Below are 19,904 nucleotides of genomic sequence, written 5' to 3'. Positions count from 1 at the left end.
CTGGTCTCTTATCCCTGCACCTCTGCTTCTTCAAATGCTTTCTGGAAGTAGCTACAGGGTAGAATGCAAAAGACAGATAATACAAAGGTCCCCTCTCTCTCGCCCAGTGCAGTAGCTCACGACAGCTGGCATCACAGTGGGGTCAGCAGGTGCTCAGAACTGAGGCCTCAGACCAGAGCTCTGCCCCCAGCTCAACTGTGTCCACACTGCAAGTGGGCCACTTGCCGTCTCAGCTGGAACTCAGAGAGAGTGCCTTCCAAGCAGCCCATTCTCGCCCAGCAGAGACGGGGCCTTGCAAAGACTTCAAGGAACAAGTATGTGAAAGGTGGATCAGGCCTGAGGTCTTGCTGTCTGCAGCCAGTAGGCCTGGTCCTTTAGGACAGATGGGTGGTCCTTCTCTCACTGTACCCTCCACTTGCCACCTCTCCCAGCAATACACACACATACAGGTCCACACCAGGATCTAGCAGCCGCCCATATCTAAGTGTAAACCAGAATGGCAGACATACCATCTAATCCTTTGGGGCTTCCTCCCCAAAATCTCTTTCCTCAGCAGATTTCCAACCTGCACTCTGGGACCCCGGGCTCCTCCACCTCAGGGACAGGGGAAATCATTTCCCCACACTCCATCGATGGACAGCTCTGAGGGCTGGAGTCTCCCCTTTCACCCAGTTTATAGTGACAGTAATAGCTTCCATGTACCGGGTGCTCCCTGGCCGAGTGCTTTACATCCTTCTGGCCTATGAGGGAGTGAGTCCAATCATTATCCCCATTTCCCAGATGGGGACTTGATGCTTTGAGAGGTGGGTGCTAAGAAGTGCTGGTACATAATCTGAAGCCAGCTGACTCCAAAGCTTGCACCCTTAACTATCATCTCTTCCACCCGCCCTACTTCCACTTGTAATCTGAGGCCGTGCTTCCTTCATGGCTCCAGACCAGCATCCCTAGATCCAGTAGCCATTTCTTCTATCTGTGGGCTCCAGCCCCTCACCTCCTAGTCAGGACCTTGGGTTGGGTAGGGGGCACCATGAACTAGCCCAGTCCTCCAGGGTGGCCAGACTGCCACCTGGAAGCTGTGTTATGCAAGCTCTTCAGGCCACTTCACCAAAACCGCGGCTCCCATGAAGCATAGTGATAACTACAAATCCTTCCTCTTGTAGATGAAACCGGCAGCCAAGTTGGACCACCCTGAACTGCATACAAGCGGTTTTCTGCTGCTTGGCTGATGTCACTGTGTTGTAGATGCAGGATTTTTTTTTACTGGTCTTGAACAGATTTCATCTTTTTGCATTTGACCATTTCCCCACCTGTATTAGATCCTTTGGAATTCTGAATCCAAATTATAGCTCTCCTGAGCTTCATGTTTGAAACTCGAATATCCTCATTCAGGTTACTACTAAAAAAAGATTGGAATGAGAGGGGCAAGACCCCATGTCCACCACCGAAAACCTCTCCATCCCTTCTATCATCTATACTTGTAAAGCTGTCAGTTCTGAATCTAATTATGTCATCTTGAAGTACCTGATTCTCTATCACAGCCACACAGAGACTGCCAAATGCCTTGTTCAAATCAAGGTTCACTATATCTGTGGCATTCCTCCAACCTACCAGGCCGGTAACCACTGGAAAAAAGAAAATTCAGTTCACTTGTAATATTCTCAGAAACCCTACGCTAGCTTCAGAATCTTATTATCCAAGTGTTTTCAAATATGCAATAGCCTATTCTAGAATTTCATTAGGGGGTCAATCAGTTATGTGCTCCTACTTCTTACAACCTCCCTTTTCCTCTATTGAGAAGTAGGACATTAGTCCATTTCTAGCCTGTCCAGTGTTTCCCATCTGCTCGTGTTCACTAGGATTGTGGACGTAGAGCAGGCAGGGCAGGTGGGAGGGGCTACATCAAGAAGATGAAATCACTACCTGCGTGACCTCACGAGACTGGAGAGTCACTGGGGATATGGGAGGAGAGGGAATGGCCCGCAGAAGTCAGAAGACCTGGCTTGTGCTCATGCCTTAGACCTGAGATTCCGGACGAGCTTGGACCTCAGTAAAGCAGTGGCTCTGCAGTAAACAGAAGGGACAGGTGTATCTGGAGAGGGTCGAGATGGTGCCTTGGCCCGGCCAGCTGATTAGCAAGGGCCTGACTCCATAAAAGCAGAGCAGAATGGAGGGGGCAGGTGGGAGGGTAAACATCCCTCTCTCCATCTCCTCTATCCCCTAAGGGTTAACCCCCTCCCTCTCCCAGTCCCTCTCTCCTCCTCCACCCCAGCCCCATCTCCCTTTAATCACATCTGATACTGAGCGGCCCAGCAAGAACAAAGAGACCATTTAGAGAAATGGGGCCGAGAAAGTGACCCCCGCACTCTGGGGCAGCCGCCTGGATGCCAGCACAAAGGCGGCATTTCAGAGCTGAAATTTCAGCACCCAACTTGATTAAAGGATTCCACAGGCTTGGAGGAGGGTGGAAGGGGGTGCGAAGTCCACTGCTCCCTGAATTAATCTTCTCCAGAGCAGTGAACACCCCTCCCACTCCTGGGGATGCTCATCACTTCCACCCTGTCCACGGTGCACCCACCCCAGGGGCCTCGCCTCTTGCAGAGGTCAGGCAGGCCTGGCTCTTCCTCTTCCTGGAAGCAAGGGCTGGCAGCAGACTGAAGGTCAAGGCTGGGATATTCAGGGAGATGGGTTTCCTTCCCATCCCTATTGGTGTCAGTATTCACCCTCTCCTTGTTGTCTGCTCACGCACCCCAAGGGAGGGAGGAACCAGTTTAATGTCACGCCTTGAACCCAGCCCTGCCCACCATCACCCCAGCACCCATCCTAGTGAAGGCCTTGGAGGGATCAGGGGCTCCACACAGAAGGCAAAGGACACCTTCCAGAGCCTGGGGAAGGAGAGGGTATGGGTGTGGCAGACCAGACAGGTGGGTCATGGAGAACAGACTGGCATATGGGGAGTGGTCTGACAGGTGGGGAATGGGAGGGGTGGTGCGGATGGGATGGGCAGGTGTTCGGCCCTTGCTCCAGCTGCTGACTTGCCCAGTAGGGCTCTCTCGGGGAGGGCAGGAGATCACTGCGTCCCCAAGCTTCCTGCTGGGGGCACTGGCTCCTGAAAGGGGATCCGAGCCCACGATAAGAGGCTCGAGGCAGGTCCTTAGGAAACAATGGGTGGCTTGATGAGACCTGCTCTGTGATACTCCTGAGAAGGGAGAAGCCCCTGCAGCCAGTCCCCACTGGAAAGGAAATTGGGGGTTTCCGTGGCAACCAGCTCCCTGGGCACAAAGGCTCGTCTGTCTGCTGGGAAGGCAGCCGAGGTGTCTCCTGCAGCAGCCTCTGCTCTGGTGGACTGCGAGATGGAGGGAGGGATGTGGGGGAGCCCAGGGGGTCAAGGCCCTGGTGCTTCTTAAAGAGCTGATGGTCCCAGGGCCACTGGGATGGGCACAGCCTCCAAGCAGCAGGGCGGTAACATGAAGACGCAGGTGGGCCTCACAGGCAGAGGGAGGCGGAGGGGGTTGAAAGGTTGAAGAATTTACTATTTACACATATAAAGACTATAAAAAGACTATGAGACGAGCCATGGGTGGAGGCCCAGTCCGGAGGCTGACTCCAGCTCAGTCGGTGATGATGAGCTCGTCGACGCCCCAGTCTTCGTAGCTCCCGTCGGGCAGGTAGCGGCGAATGATGATGGGGATCTTCCGGGCCCTGTGACCAGGGAGAGACTGGGGTAAGTAAGGATGTGACCCTGGCTCTGCAGCAGAGGGACAGCAGGTGCAGAAGGCAAGAGAGGAGAAGCCTTAGGAGCATCCTCTTGAGACCATGGATGTACTTTGTAGGAAAGGACTTTCAGCAAAAAAAAGGTCCCTGCTTCTCTGAGTGTGGGACCAAAATCTACAAGGGGCCTGCCATCCCACGGCAAAGGGCCAGGCGGAAAGCAGAGGGATGTTGGTAAGGCCACCTGCAGCAGGAAAAGGGACGCTGGGACAGACAGGGGCGGTCCATGTCTCGTCAGTGTCCTCCCCTCCCCCCCCTTTGCCTGTCCCCTCCTCCGCTGTGAAGGGCTGACTTCCAAATTAAGGGTCTACAGGAACAAGACCACATGTCCCCAGCAGGGAAGTGTGGGAGGGCGTGCAGCAGAGCACTCAAGGGATGCCTCCCAGGGCTCTGGAGCCATGAACCAGGATCTGGGTGACTTACTTGAGCTCCTTCATGGCAATCAGTAAGGGATCTGTCTCCCCCTCCAGCTCCACCATCACGGGGGCACACATCCTGCAGGTGTAAGGACAGGTGTGGGGAGATTACACACACAGGGAGAGGGCCCAGTATGAAGCTGGGGAGAGTTTCACAAACAGGATCAGATCAGCACCCCAGAGCTCACCAAGAAAGGGCACAGAGAAAGGACACCTCCCAAAAGTGGCAGGTGGGGAGTAGCAGTTCAGGGGCGCTGACGGTGAGGGTACTCGTGTGGCAGCCAGTAGACTAGGCTTCAACTGTGCCTGAAAGACCATGAATCTTTCTCCAAATCTCAGCATCCTCATTTGAAAATGGAGACAAAAAGCCCTGCCACTCCTACACAACAATAATGCTAAAACACTACTGGCTAACAAGCAAAGACTCACTAAGTGCCACAGCTGCTCTCCACCCTCCACGTAGATTGTTTCACTTGTAGTAAGTACTACTGCTACTTCAAAGGACCTTCCCCAGAGCCCGTCACAGACTCCTGAGCCCACGGCCACAGCAGAATATTTCCACACAAAGGACCCACATGTGCAAGAGCTCACCCTCTGACCACTCTACTCAACCCCCAGCCCTGCCTCAGGGCCTAGCTCGCCTCATTTTCCTTCTCTGTCTTGGCAACACCCCCTCCAAGGATCCTACTCCTCCAGCCTCTACTCAAGGCCTGTGGTCAGGCTCTCACCTGCTTACCTCTCTTCCTTGATACTCCATGGCCATCAGGCAGGCAGAACCTCATCTGGCCCCCGCTTACCTTTGCAGTACTTTCTCATGCTACCTGCTTCTATTCACCCCACATTCCAGCCACACCAAACCCCTACAGTTTCCCTGTTGTTTCCCTTTGGCATCCTCATGCAAGTGCTTCCTCTTCCTACAGGCCTGCAAGAGGCTCAGATGCCTCCAGCCTGGAAAGCACATGCTGAAGCCTCAGGGCCCTGACTCATTTTACACACACTTCTCTCAACACCACTGTCACTAAACTGTGACTTCGTTTGAAGTTTCCCAAACAAGACCTGGTGGTCCAGGACCCCAAGTTCTATTCTAGTGCAACACTTGGCCCACAGCAGAGGGTCTAAAAACAGACAGACCAGTTCCAGGCCCATCTCCTCTAGGAAGTCACCTTTATTGATTCCAACTCAAGTTTACACTAATGGACCCCAAACCTGATGATCATCCAGGAGAGCGTGCTAAAAATACAGGTTCCCAGGTCCTTCCCCAGGACCTCTGAATAGATTCTCTAGTGAATGAGCCTGAGAACCTGCATTAGCAAAGCTCCCTGGTGATTCGGATAACCAGCCAGTCTGCGAGCCACCAGTTTACACTAAATGATCTACTAATTTTATTGCTAAATATTCTGATGTCTGTTACTCCCCAAAGCCTGAAAATTCCCCAAGGGCAGAAACCAAGTATTTAACTTTCTCTATATCTTCTCTCAATAATTATTTAAACTTCCCCCAATATTTAATGTTTTAAAGAATGTGGCAAAATGCTTTCCCTGATATGCATATGCCTTATTTCTTTCAAGATATGAGTAATTCAAGAGCAGTCATTCATCCAGCCCTACTACATGCACAGGATATGTGAGAGTGTGCCCTCAATGTCTCCACCAGGGGTTCCAAGTGGCAACCTTCCTTGGGAAGCAGCCATGGGGTCGCAAAGAGTCAGCGGCTGAGCAAAGCACAGCACAGTTGCAACTATTCAGCCACCAGATGGGGCTAATGAGCTGGAGTGAGCCCATCTACAAACAACCAAGAAAACATTGTTCAGCATCTACTACCAAGTGCAAGATCGAGGCCCATAACTCAAGACAAGCTCCAGCCCTGACTGTCCAAGGGCTTAGAGCAGCTGGGAAACCACCAGACAGCATCTGAGCTCTTAATCTGAAGGAGTGCTACAGCCTAACATGGTTGGACAAGAGTCTTACCTCCAAAGGAAAGCAGCACACTGGGCCTTGTTTGGAATGCCTGCTCCAGACTGTCCACCAAACGCACGCCCATCTTCTAAACTTGTCACTCAAGGGACCAGTGACGTCTCCTCCAGTCTTGTGCCCCAAGCTACTTGGCATTCCCCCACCACAATCCACACATGCCTGCCTTCACTTTCCTAGTGCTGTTTCTGGCACCCAGGATACCTTCAAAACCACTTTATTCCCTTCTCTCCTTTTTTGTTTCTCTTGTAAAGCATCAATCTCGTCTGCCTTGGGTTATGAGTATTTAGAACGGGTTCCCTTTCCCTACTAGACAGTAAACATCTAGAGGACTAGGGAATTGTGTCTTTAATCCTTTTTATATCTCTAAAAGGCACAAGCACAATATCTTATTTGATGCCGAAAGATTTTAACTTGCATACAGTCTATTTGTTTAAAAAACCGTTTACGAATTATTCTTCCTGCTGGGTCATGTTCAGCAGACGTGAATACCACCCAACCAGCACTCTGCAAGGATGGAAATATCCTCTATCTGTGCTACATATCACAGTAGCCACAGAGGCTGCTGGGCACGCGAAATGTGACTAAGGAGACAGAAACACTGAACTCTTATCTAGTTTTACTTAATTTAAATTTAATTGGCCAAATGTAGTCAGCAGTGAGTGACCATACCTGTGGTGCAGGCCTAAAGGATCCTGACCCCAGCACACTGAAATCATCATATGGAGTGCGGTTCTCAACTCACTCAGACCAGTGAGGGGTGCAACCAGGCTGGCAGGAGGCCTACCACTGCCGAGTGAATGAAGAACAACGGTTTCCCGCCCCAATAAAACCGAGTGGTCACCTTCACTCCACAGATAAAAGTCCAGCGCTGTTTGAAAACTTGGGCAGGGGGCGGGGGCACAGAGACTGAGCATCATCGCTCCCCTAGCATATGTATCACCCCACAACTCTGGCCCCAGCTTTTCTTTCGAGCCTGTTTCCCACTCCTCTCTTCTCGAAGCACTGCTCCTCCAGGTGTCCACCATTTTCCCCAGCAGCTGGTAGGAAGTCTGAGATAGGGCTCCTTTCCTCAGCCTCCTGTTTCCCTGGGGAGGACCTGCCATGAGAGCAACAGTAACACGTCTGCCCTCTGTGTCCTCCCACTTAACTCTCGCCAGAACAGAGGAGGAGCTCATCTGACAGGGGAGCCTGGCGGGGAAAGCCAGCACCTACGGCCCAGCCTCTTCAAGCCCCTGCTTCCTCAAAGCCGCCTGCCCTTGGTGGGGTGGGGGGGAGCGCTTTCGGCTCTGTTCTGCTCGAGGCCCACGCCCCCGCAGACACGGCCTCTGACGCCTACAACGCCTGTGGCTGACAGGTGGACATGCGAGCAGCGCACATTTTGACCTGACCTGACTTGTCTACTGGCTGGCTCCTGAATCATACTGTTCTTTAACAAGTTCCCAACTTGGGAGAGAAAGGAAGGGTTGCTAATTTCAAACCCCCACACCCCCAACCACTGCTCTGTGCTTCCACATTCCTAGCACGGCCTTGACGTGGAGGGCTCTCTCACTCTCCTGGGCTGGCCCCAGTCTACTTGAGTCAAGAACCACCTTAAGCCCAGTGAGAGCTGCTGCAGCACCCTCAACCAACCAGCCCACAAGGGTCTAGGTCTGATCTTATTTCATTTATTTTCGCTTCCCCACATGACAGGCAGTCATCACGCTCTGTATTCTTACTGTGGCTCTTCTACTGTTATGTCCTAGTCCTCCAACGGACCACAAACTCCTCGAGGACAGGGGTCTAGCCCGGTGCCTGGCACACAGGGACAGCACTGCCTTTGTTTAGCCTCTGAGAAAGGGAAGGGTCTGTTGTCAGGCTGGGCCATTATCAACAGCTTGGAGGCTCCTTGTGGCCTGATCAAAGGACAAGATGGTGAGGGGGCTCATACTCACGCAATCTGAAGGGCCCTGGTGCCCAGCACGCGGGCTCGTTCATACTTGGTCATATATGGTGTGGTGATTCGTTTCTGGTTGGCCTGCGGTCGCTCTCCAGACGGGAGAATCTCAACGTTCTCCTGGCCCTCCTGGACACCAAGGCAGAAAAGAGGGAAAAATCTCAGGATGCATTATTGGGGGTGAGGGGCAGGACGACGACAATAGTGATTGTAAGCGCCTCCACACTACTGCTTGCTACGTGCCAGTGACCATGTAACTTATTAACACCTCACTTAATCCTCACAAAAACCTTATGAAGTGGGGATTACAATGCTCATTTTCGAGGCTTGGACAGTTAGCTAACTTGGCCAAAGTCTCACAGCTAGTGAAAGAAGAATCGTGATCAGGAGTCCAAAGCCAGCCACCTCATCCAGAAGAGAGAGTTGGCCCCATACAAAGACGTCCTTGAGCACAGACAACCCATCACCCGAAGCAGGAAGAGAAACAAGCACCCTATCTTTACATATGTATATATTTAATAATCACTTATTAAGCATCTGTCATGTGCCAGACATGATAAAGGTGCTGAGACGGAAAGAGTTTCTGCTCTCAAAGAATTCACAGTCAGGCAAAAAGACAAGAGTAAACAAAACACCAAGTGCTATGAAAGTGTGCCAGTGTGCCACAAACTACACAAGAAAGTGAGGGACATCTATCTCATTCTGAGGGTTAGGAATACAGTCCAGAGATGAGACCTGGGCTAGTCTAGAAGGATGAATATGAGCTGCCAAGCTAACAAGGAAGGAAAGAAAGGGCATTCCAGGCAGGCTGAATTGCATATGTGCAACGACACAGGAGAGAGAGAACGTATTCAGCCTGGATGCCTAATTGTGGGGTATGACTAGCACAAAAGGTGCAGACAGGGTTATAGACAGGAGAATAAATTCTGTAATATAAAATTAAGTCAACAAATATTTACTGAGTGCTTACTATACGTCAGATAGCATTCGAAGTGCTTGACACAGAGCAGTAAGACAGATAAAAGTTCTTTCTCCCATAGAGCTTTACCATATAATACAGTGAAAGTGAAAGTCACTCAGTCGTGTCCGACTCCTTGTGACCCCCATGGACTATACAGTCCGTGGAATTCTCCAGGCCAGAATACTGGAATGGGCAGCCATTCTGTTCTCCAAGGGATCTTCCCAACCCAGGGATCGAACCCAGGCAGGTCTCCTGCATTGCAGGTGGATTCTTTACCAGCTGAGCCACCAAGGAAGCCCAAGAATACTGGAGTGGGTAGCCTATCCCTTTTCCAGCGGATCTTCCCGACCCAGGAATACAGTGAGATGAACAATAAATAAAATTAGTAGTAAAATGTGCAGTATAAAAACAGAGAGAAAAAACAGGGAGTGTCCGAGTGGTGATGTTGGAGGAAGGGGCAAATGCAGTGATTTGAAATAGAATGGTCAGGGAAGGCCTCATTGAGGTGACATTTAACACAGACCTGAAGGAGGTTGAGGAGCAGGTTGTGTGCGTATCTAAGGGAAAAGGAAGAGGGAACAGCACAGTCAAAGGTCCTGAGCTGGAACTTCCCTGGCATGACAGGGACACCGAGAAAAGATAAGGTCACAGAGGGAGCAGGTGGTCGGATCATGGAGGACCTTGTGCATGTTCTTGGCTTTTATTAGGAATGAGATGAGAAGCAACCAGACACAGGTTCTGAGCAGAGGAGAGAGAGAGTGACTGAAGATTTAAAAGGATCACTCTGGATACTCTGTTGGGAATATTTTGTAAAGGGTAAAGGCCAAAGCAGAGAGAACACTGACCAAGACCAATAGTAACCAATCATGTGGGTAGGAGAAAAAGTCGACTCTGGCAGCAGAAAGGCAAACAGCAGGCTCAAGGCAGGAAAACTGGTAACATGTTTCTGCAGTAATGTGGGTGAAAACCAATGAGGATCTAAACCAGGTTGAGGCATTAGGAATGGAAAAACGGAAACCGGACTGAACTACATGGAAGAGGCAGAATCGACAGGACACAGATGGAAAGGGATCAGAAGGACAGAGAAGAAGGTTTCTGACTCAGTGAACAGATAACCTCAGAGGGCCAGGTAGACAGGAAATCCCAAACAAAAGAGGGCCTTCAGCTTCCCAACCTAAAAAAAATGAGGGATCCCTCTCTCCAGGAGACACAAAGCACTTCCTCCTCTACCAGTCACATGGCACAGAAAACCCTATTTTATCTATAACGTCAGAAACTCATCCACCAAGCTGCTCAAGCCAGAAACACGGGAGTCATTCCTGTCACCTCCCACTTTCTCAGCCCCACATCCAATCCACCAAAATCTCTCTCTCATCTGTTTTCTTATCATGGACACTACTAGCACCCAAGTGCAAGCTACAGGTGTCACCTGGAGGCCTATGAGAGCACCCTAATTGGGCTCTCTGACTCTTGCTTCTCCCAACTCATTCCTCACTGGATCATGCCACTCCCCAGCTCCCCAAAACTTGTCAGCAGCTTCCCACTACACCTAGGCTACAAAATCTTGCCTGATCTTAGCCCTCACCTCTCCAGCCTTATCCCAGGTCACTCTCCCCTTGCTCTTTATTTGGCCCCACCCTGCTGAGCTCCTAGTACATAATAAACATTCAGCACATGTCTGCACAATGAATGAAGGGGCTATTTCAACTCTGAGTAAACTAACTGACGCAGAAGCCATGCTCTGTGGTCCAAGAGGACAAAAGCATTTGGGACAACCCTGTAGGACTCCTCCACTAGAGTCCTACAGGACTAGATCTCTCCTCATTCTAACTGGCAGTACCCTGACCACAAATGGGAGGCAGAGGCACGCAGTTGGCCACCACTGGCTGGGCTATCTGGCAGCTTGGGCTGCAGAGAGGGGAGCCCAAGGCTCAGTACTGACCTCCTCGGCATTCTCCAAGTCATCAAGCCCTTCATCCTCCTCCACGTCATCAAAGTCGTCTCCATCAAAACTGCACAAGTGTATGAAGCCAGTTAGTTAGAGCATCTCTTATTAGAATCAAAGTGGGCAGAGATCTGAGTCTCATTTGATATGTAGGAGGCTCTCAATAAATATCCACCTAACCAGTGAATCATTCAATAAATCAGTCATCTGAAGCCCTCATCTTAACTATGGGCCTCTTCTAGAAAGAGACCCCAGCTGAAGAGCACAGACTATACCTAATACATCTCCACATTTGGTACTGGCATAGAGCCCGACTCAGTGGAAGTTTGCTGAAAGATACTTTTTTCACTAATCCTCTTTGGACCCTCGAGCCGGGGCCTTTTCCGCGCCCAGCCTCTGGCCGGGTCTATGCTCCCAGTTCCCAGCCTTTCTCTTCTCCGGCTCTGCGGGCCCCCTCAGCACACCCAGTCCCCTCAACTCCTGGCTCAACTTCCTTCGATCCTGGCTCCCGCTTCATCCGCCCCTTCTGAGTTTTCCTAAAAGTCACTTCGCTCCCTCACTCACTTGTCCTCGTTGTCTGACATGACGCCCGCGCAGCAGCCACTGGGTTCCGCGACGCAGAACCGCTCGGAGACCAGCGAAGAGCGTACCTCCTCCTCGCGCGACGCCAAGCGTACTCTGCGCCTGCGCCGTGACCTAGAGGTAATCACTTCCGGGAGGCAGGCAGGACGATAAATGTGCACATGCGCGGAACGGTGTGTCTGCGTTACCATGGTAGCCGGAGCCGCTAGCTGCAGGCTCTAGTGGGTGAGATCTCAAAAGTATTTCTGCAAGGGCCCAGGCGCGGCTGCTGCTTCAGAGCCTTGGTTACGATCTCCGGAGCCCAGCCGCCGCTCTCTGTTGGGGGAGAGCCCACCCAGCCGGGGTCTTACTTTAGGGTGAGGTTTCCCGTATGGGCGTATCACACAACGGGCACGGCTACCCTCACGCCCCTTTCCTCCCGAGGGGACTTCCCTGCCCCAGGCGCCAGGTCAGGATGAGGGCTCTGTTCGCGTGTGTATATCTGCCAGTGGGTCTGTTCGAGGTGGGAGGATCGGGCACTGTCGCGATGTTGACAGGCGGCATCACGATTCTCTTGCGACCCGGCACCCGCTCCCAAACTCTGGGTGGTGTTGCGGGTGTGAGAAGAGATTGGATCTGGGAGACAGGGAATGTTTCGTTGAGTTTTTCCCTCTTCAGAGCCCTGCCATGGCTTCCCAGGAGAGGGTGGAGACGGTGGCCAAGAGAACAGGGTTCTGGCGCTGTCCCAAGCCAACCATTTACACCCCCGGGACCTGCGAGCTTCTCAGAGGTCAGTGCATTAAAGGGAGCAAGAGCGGTGGTCACAGTCACCCTCTGTGTCTCAGCTTTCCCCTACATGACTTATGGCTTAGGAATTGTATTTTCAGTTTACAGATGAGAAGTCTGGAGTTCAGAAAGGTTCAGGGGTCCGGGTCCTGCAACTTGAAAGTGACCCAAAGTCAAAGAACTAAGAATTTCAGAGTGGTTAACTCCCATGAACCCCTTAGATCACACTTTAAGTTTCCCCAGGGAAGACTTATTTCCTCTCCACCCATCATCACCACAGTGGAACCAACTCTTATGTGCCTGCACACTACCAAATACCTTTTCCCTCGCTGGGCTTAGTGCAACCTGTAATCAGATACCTAGTGTGTTTCAGTGAATTAACGTTGAATTAACATTCAGTTCATGAACTCCATCAGCGCATGATGCCTGTTTTGGCTCACATTTGGAGCTCCAGCCCCTGGCACATGCTTAATGAATACTTGTTCATTCACTCATTCATTCATTCAACAAAAAAAGTTTTAAAGCCTACTGTGTGCTTTAGACATTGTCCCAGGTGCTGAAAAAACAGCAGCAAAGAAAAGAAATAAGCAAAAATTCTTGCTCCCTTGGAGCTAATATTCTAATAGGAAAGTAACAAATAATAAGGTATATAGAACTTAGATGGTGATGAGTGGTATAGGGAAAAAAACGTAGAATAGGAAGGGAATTCCCTCATGGTCCAGTGATTATGACTCAGTATTTTCACTGCTGGGAGGCCCAGGTTCAATCCCTATTCAAGGAACTCAAATCCCACAAGCCAAGTACTCAGGTGCCCAGAATGGGAGCAGGAGGCGATACAATATTAAATTTCAGTGGGGTGAGATGAAGGCATCTGCTTGCAGCCCAGAAAGCCTCACTGAAGTGCTTTGTCTTGCAGTGATGATGAAGGAATCCAAACTGACTGACTTCCAACAGCGCCACATCATGGACACCATGAAACGTAAGAGGCTGACCACAGAGGCTTCCAGGGGAGAGGAATTCTGGTTCACATTTTAATGCTTTCTCCATGTTGAGGAGTAGGGGACCTAATTTTAAAACACACAAAAAACCACAAAATTTGAATAGTATTTCTGACCCTTGCTCCTGGGCAGTTGACCTTGCAGGGTCTTTGCTTCTTCCCAAGACATGGGTCCCAGCCCATGAGCCTCTCCTGCAGTCCAGCTCTAGCTGGCCTTCCCAACAGGGCACCAGCCCATTTGAGACTTCCTGCCCAGTCAGACAGTCTGAACGCTGTCAAGTCTGCAATCTCTCCCACCCTCTTACATACATAACATATGAGCTCTCCAGACGAGAGGCCTGTGTGTGTCTTATGCATAGTTTTATTCATTCATAGCTTAGCTGGCAGAAACATGATTGCTGGCAGGCTTCCAACTTAGGAAAACTATGCAAAACCTTTCCACATTTCACCTCTGACCACACACTGTATTACTTATTTTTAAGGAAAACAAAAAACTGAATGTACATGGGCACGGTAACAAGGTACCCTCTAAGATTTTGAAAACAACCTTGCTTTCTAAGATTCAACTAGGATGGGAGAGTCAGAGAGACAAATACTGACTGCCCAGCACTGGCTGGGGGAGGGAGGCTCCATCAGGTCAGTTCAGAAGTCAAATGTCCTTCCTCATTGTGGACAAGGACAACTCAGCCTGCCAGAGCCTAATGCCACAACACAGCTGAGTCACATAACTCAGTCTCCATACTCAAGTCATCTACTAATCATTTGATGTCCCCTACAGATCCCCTGGAGAAGGGAATGGCAACCTACTCCAGTATTCTTGCCTGGAGAATCCATGGACAGAGGAGCCTGGCAGGCTATAGTTCATGGGTCGCAGAGTCAGACACGACTGAGCAACTAACCCTTTCTTCCTTACAACATGACCATAAAGAGAATGTGCTAGAAATTCCATTAAAAGTAAATACCGGGAGACTAAGGATTGAGCCTGCCTTGTTCGCCATTGTACTTTGACTCCTAGTGAAAGTGAAGTCACTCAGTCATGTCCGACTCTTTGTGACCCCCATGGACTGTAGCCTATCAGGCTCCTCCATCCGTGGGATTTTCTAGGCAAGAATACTGGAGTGGGTTGCCATTTCCTTCTCCAGGAGATCTTCCCGACCCATGGGTTGAACCTGGGTCTCCCACATTGTAGGCAGATGCTTTACCATCTGAGCCACCAGGAAAGTCCTTGATTCCTAGGTGCTCAATATTTATTGAAAAACTAATTGAATTAGTGGTTAGGTCAACACAAGTCACCAGTTTTCCTGGCAGTTTTTTTCTCCTTAGACATTCTCTCTTTAAAATATTTCCCCCAAGCATTAGTGTTGAGTCTACTTTCTTCTCCTAGATTCCCCTCTCTACTCTCTTCTTAACCAAGTCCTACTTGTTTGAGGCTTAGTTTAAATTCTTTTGCAAGCCATAAATTCCTCTCCTTCACCTGAACTCCCAAAATTGCTTGGGCTCTAATTATTTGCTGAGATTGAGCCAAAAGAAAAGGTGGCATTTGGCATTGGACAGGTAGAAATAGCAGACAGAGTAAGAGGAACATTCTAGAAAGCATAGCATCTCTTCGGAGAAAAGAAAAACCATGGTTGGCCCTAGATAGAGGGCATGAGAAAGGAAAGGCAGTGGGAAACAATGGCAGCTCCATCCTTCTGGTTCGTCCAGGCAGACACATCAGAGTCATCCTGTCCCCTCTTCCCCTTTCTCCCAGACCCCACATCCAACCCACCAGCAGTCCTGTCTGCTTGACCTTCAAACCATATCCTGACTGTGACTACCTCTGCCCTTGACCCCCATGCGTGCGTGCTCAGTCGCTTCAATCATGTCTGACTTTTTGTGACACCATGGACTGTAGCCTGCCAGGCTCCTCTGTCCATGGGATTCTCCAGGCAAGAATACTGGAGTGGGTAGCCACGCTCTCCTCCAGGGGATCTTCCCGACCCAGGGATCAAACCCTCATCATTTATGTCTCCTGCATTGGCAGGCAAGTTCTTTACCATTAGCTCCACCTGGGAAGCCCTTGACCCCTAATTCTGTATTTTCTTTTATCTGTTCTTTTTGCTTGCGCATCTTGAGGGATCTTAGTTCCCAGATTAGGGATTGAACTTGTGGTCCCTGCAGTGGAAGCAGGAATCACCAGGAAATTCCCAGCGCTGTATTTTCAATGGCAGCTAAAGGGGTGACTCCTCTGCTCAGAACCCTCGATGGCTTCCCACCTCACACACAGTAAAAGCCAGTCTTTCCAGAGGCCTATGAGGCCCAGTCCATCTCTTGCCCTCCCTGACCTCTGACCTCTACTCCCACTCTCCCCCACCCCTGGCTCTGTCCATTCCTGGCACCCTACCCTCCTGTCTGTTCTCAGATGCTCTGGGCACCTTCCCACCTCAGGACCTTCACTTGAGCCATCCTCTCTGTCTAGAATGCTCTTCCCTAAAATATCACCTTGGCTGGCCTCTTACCACTTATGGGTCTTTTCTCAAATGTCACTGTGTTTGTGAGGCCTTCCCTGGCTACCCTATTTATAACCATAAATCCGGCTCTGATATACTCTGTGGCCCATCCCTGTACCGTCACCATTGCTATACTGTCAACATCACCGCTGTTATCATCATCTAAACCCCAGATGTAAGTACCGTGAGGGCAGGGCTTCGTCTGACCACTTTACCCCCAGTGTCCCGGGCCTGGCTCATAGAGTGCATGCTTACTACTACCTGCTGGGTGATGACAGAGAAGGCTGGAGAGGTACGGGAGGCAGACAGGAGCCAAATCAAAACAGTGGTTGGGGGGCATTCCCTGGCAGTCCAGTGGTTAGGACTCCAACCTTTCACTGCCGAGGGCACAGTTTCAATCCCTGGTCAGGGAGCTAAGATCCGCGTGGCATGGCCAAAAAAATAAAGAAATAATAGATCAATGGAGTGATCTGGAAAGATGTTCATGGTAGATTGTTAGTTCAGTTCAGTTCAGTTCAGTCACTCAGTTGTGTCCAACTCTTTGCGACCCCATGGAAGATTGTTAGTCTATTACTGAATAGAACGCAGTGTGATCCAATCTTTGAAAAATGAATCTTAAACATGTCCATATATCTTTGAACATGTTTAGGTAAGCATCGAAAAGAAGGGGTTGAGACCACCAAATTGTTACCACAGCTCATTGCAGAGGGGAAGGTGTGGAGAGGAGAAGGGAAGACTCTTCTGTACCGTTTGACTGGTTTTAACAGGTAGGGACCACATAGGTGGGCCCCCTGACCCTGACCCTTCCCTCCCCAGGAGGAGACACTCTCCCGCTGCAGTGCAGCCCAACTTCCAGCCAGAGGGTCTTGCCTTCCAAGCAGCCAAGCTCAGCCATCTACCTGCCTCCCATCCTGGCAGCCCGGTCCCACCTCCGGCCTGCCAGGAGGTGCCAAGCCAACGGGGCCTACAGCCGGGAGCAGTTCAAGCCTCAAGCCACCCGTGAGTAAGGAACCTCGACCACAGCCCCTCTTCTACCCTCCCAGGGGGGTTGAGGCGGGCAGGGAGACAAACAGCCCACAGGGTTCTGCTGCTGCTGCTGCTAAGTCGCTCCAGTTGTGTCCAACTCTGTACGACCTCATAGACGGCAGCCCACCAGGCTCCCCCGTCCCTGGGATTCTCCAGGCATGAACACTGGAGTAGGTTGCCATTTCCTGCTGAGTAGGCAGCTAATCAAATTCTCAGGCCATTTATACCAATGCTCTCTAACCTCGGCACATGTTAGCTTGGAGGCATTCAGGGTGCAGGGGAAACCAGTTAGCTGGTTACTTTTTATACATTTTCCCAGAATTCTCTTTAACAGTTGACTGGTTTCCCCCCACCTCTGATGAATGTTTGGAGGTCAGGTATCACAGCTGTTGCTCTCTCAAATTCATATGGTGCCTGGAACCCTGGGTTTCTCTGTGCCCCAGCCTGTTTCAGAGAGCCATTACATCCCCCACTTTCTACTTGGCACCTGATGTGGCTCTTGGCCCCTCCACACAGCCTCCCCATCCGGGCTATACTGCACAGTCATTGAGTTTCCTTAGCCTTGCCCTGCACCCAGTCTGTGGATTTTTTTTTAATAATTATATTTATTTATTTTTGGCTGTGCTGGGTCTTCGTGCTGGCTTTTCTGTAGTTGAGGCAAGCAGCGGTTAGTCTCTAGTAGCAGCAGGCAAGCTTCTCGTGGTGGTGGCTTCTCTTGAGGAACACCTGGGCTTCAGGAGTGGCGGCTCCCAGGCTCTGAAGCACAGGCCCAGCAGTTGTGGTGCGCGGGCTTAGTTGCTCCCTGGCATGTGGGAGCTTCCCAGATCAGGGATCGAACCCCATGGCTCCTGCATTTAAGAATCTGCCTGTAATGCAGGAGACCGGGGTTCAATTCCTGGGTCGGGAGGATCCCCTGGAGAAGGAAATGGCAACCCTCTCCAGTATTCTTGCCTGAAAAATCCCATGGACAGAGGGGCCTGGCAGGCTACAGTCTATGGGGTCGCAAGAGTTGGACACAACTTAGCAACTAAACCACCACATTTACCCCTGAGCCACCAAGGAAGCCCAGTGTGTGGGTTTTAATGAAGCTCTCTTCTGGGTTCTTTCTACCTCTTCCGGCCTACTGTGACTTGACCAGCACAGAAGCAGCCCAGGGTAGGAGGTGCTGGGTTTGCAGAAGCCCTACCATGTTCCCCGGCACCCTGGAGCGAGCACGCTCCAGGAATTGGGGGTGCCCTGCCCACCTTAAGTAGGCCACGTCTGGGCCCGACAGGGGATCTGGAGAAAGAGAAGCAAAGACTCCAGAGTATCTTTGCCACCGGGAAGGAGCCGGAGGAACGGAAAAGAAAGCCCCCTCCCGTGCGACAGGAGGACTCAGCCCCTGAGCTGGACCGCTTTGAAGAACGTGAGCCCCTGAGGGGCCAGTTACGCTGGGGAGGCGAAGGGGGAGTGTGTGTGGAAGGGCCCCGGGAGCAGGGGAAGGGGGGAGTCCCTGAGGGCCATCGAGTGAGAAACGGACCACAGAACTGCTTCCCGTTCCCGAGAGGCAACCTGCCGCGCCACCACCCCTCCCAGGAGCGCGGGGGACCTGTTGTCCTGTACACGGACCGCCCTCTCCCTGTCCAGTGGTGAAGGAAATTCAGGAGAGGAAAGAATTCCTGGCTGACATGGAGGCCCTGGGGCAGGGCAGACAGTACCGCGGGATCATCCTTACTGAAATCTCCCAGGTAGGAGAAGCACCAGGGAAGGTGGATGGGACGTGAGTGCGGGGGACAAGATGTGAGCCAAAGTGAGGGTCCACTGGGGCCGTTTCAGGGGTCCCGCTCTAGCCTCACATCCGCCCTGACACCCAGCTTTCCCCAATGCCCTTTGCAGAAACTACAGGAAATGGAAGACATCGACCACAAGAGGAGTGAGGAACTTAGGAAGGCTCTTGCCACTACTTAATCTACCACCCACCCCACCCCCCCAGGAGGGCAGGGGAGCCCACCCCCTTGTCGAGCAGGGTCACCCCCAGGTCAGCCCACCCACCTTTCCCTTCAGCCATGGAAATGGTTGTATAGCACTGCCCCCACCTATGGTACCCTGGACACAGCACCCTAGAAAATGGACCACATCTCAGAAAATGAACTGATTCTCCTCCAGACTCTGCCCAGGGATCTGGGGTCAGCTGAGCCTCTGAGACCAGTCACAGATCCAGACACTCACACACACCCTTTCCCAGTCTTTTCTCGGGGAAAGACACACACACACACGATGAAATCAAGTCCAGACACACACACACACAGAGACACGCACAGACACAGTGAAAGCAAGTCGAGGTCTTAACCATCTTGGGTGTGTGTCTAAGGGTGTCCACTGGGCCCTCTTCCCAACACCTCGCCCACTGTGTGTCCCTGTGTCCCGCACATTAGATTTTCTGAACTTAGTAATATGATTCCTTTCTTCCTACCTGTCTTAGGACCTACTTATTTGACTTCTTACAGCCTTGGACAAATATTTAACCACTATGATTAACTGGCTAATAAAACACATTTACCGTAGGTCATTACACACACCATTTTGTTTTCAGAGGGATAAGGCTTATTTGTTCAAGGAGTTAGAATTTTTCAAGCCCAGTTGGTTTCTAGCTGTTTTTTTCCAGTAAAAATGGAACCAGGGCTCCCGGAGCAGCCCATGGGCGGGTGCTGTGCTAGGCACCGGTGTCACTCCTGGCTGATTCCTCAGTAAACACCTGCAATGGCTCACCATCCCTAGTGAAAACCAGGACTCACCTAGAGACTCCGCCCAGAGGCATTTAACCAGCAAGTGGCCTCCTCGGGACTCAAAGCTAGCTTTCGGTCTTTACACCACCAAACCCACAACCCATAGAAAGAAACCCAAAGAGGTGGGAGGCATCCAGACTGAAGGAGCCCTGCTTCAGAGATCCATCCTCAGCCCATGTGTCTGAGCCCGCCCGCCTCATCTCCAGCAGCTCGCCTGTGAGGCCTGGGTGCTGAGATGTCCACCCACAGGAGTTGCGTCCCAGGCCTGGCACACAGCATGCAGC

At 51.2% G+C, this 19,904-nt stretch overlaps 2 protein-coding genes across 10 annotated transcripts; one reads left to right on the top strand and one right to left on the bottom strand.

The window, feature by feature from the left end:
* Positions 1 to 8: 8 nt before the first annotated feature.
* POLR2F (RNA polymerase II, I and III subunit F) lies at positions 9 to 11,676 on the bottom strand. Of its 2 annotated transcripts, none has more exons than XM_081590056.1 (5): positions 11,561 to 11,676; positions 10,994 to 11,063; positions 8,089 to 8,219; positions 4,192 to 4,263; positions 9 to 51 (listed from the first exon to the last, which is right to left on the bottom strand). In XM_081590056.1, the coding sequence occupies exons 1-5, from the start codon at positions 11,578 to 11,580 to the stop codon at positions 9 to 11; spliced, it is 336 nt and encodes a 111-aa protein (XP_081446182.1). In that variant the 5' UTR covers positions 11,581 to 11,676. The 2 variants fall into 2 exon arrangements, with proteins under 2 accessions (XP_081446182.1, XP_081446181.1); XM_081590055.1 differs by lacking the exon at positions 9 to 51 and adding an exon at positions 3,510 to 3,699.
* A 59-nt stretch (positions 11,677 to 11,735) lies between these two features.
* C4H22orf23 (chromosome 4 C22orf23 homolog) lies at positions 11,736 to 19,398 on the top strand. 8 transcript variants are annotated; one of them, XM_081590051.1, is made up of 7 exons: positions 11,736 to 11,803; positions 12,236 to 12,347; positions 13,260 to 13,322; positions 16,646 to 16,828; positions 18,129 to 18,260; positions 18,482 to 18,582; positions 18,731 to 19,398. In XM_081590051.1, the coding sequence occupies exons 2-7, from the start codon at positions 12,245 to 12,247 to the stop codon at positions 18,800 to 18,802; spliced, it is 654 nt and encodes a 217-aa protein (XP_081446177.1). In that variant the 5' UTR covers positions 11,736 to 11,803; positions 12,236 to 12,244; the 3' UTR covers positions 18,803 to 19,398. The 8 variants fall into 8 exon arrangements, with proteins under 8 accessions (XP_081446177.1, XP_081446175.1, XP_081446176.1 ...); XM_081590049.1 differs by having other exon boundaries at positions 18,431 to 18,582; XM_081590050.1 differs by having other exon boundaries at positions 11,799 to 11,934.
* Positions 19,399 to 19,904: the final 506 nt, after the last annotated feature.

This window comes from Giraffa tippelskirchi, chromosome 4 (assembly GCF_054371585.1).
Source record: "Giraffa tippelskirchi isolate mGirTip1 chromosome 4, T2T-mGirTip1v1.2.pri, whole genome shotgun sequence".
In the NCBI taxonomy this organism is placed as follows: domain Eukaryota; kingdom Metazoa; phylum Chordata; class Mammalia; order Artiodactyla; family Giraffidae; genus Giraffa; species Giraffa tippelskirchi.
The sequence above is the reverse complement of the archived record's forward strand: the minus strand, read 5'-3'. Positions and strand labels throughout refer to the sequence as shown.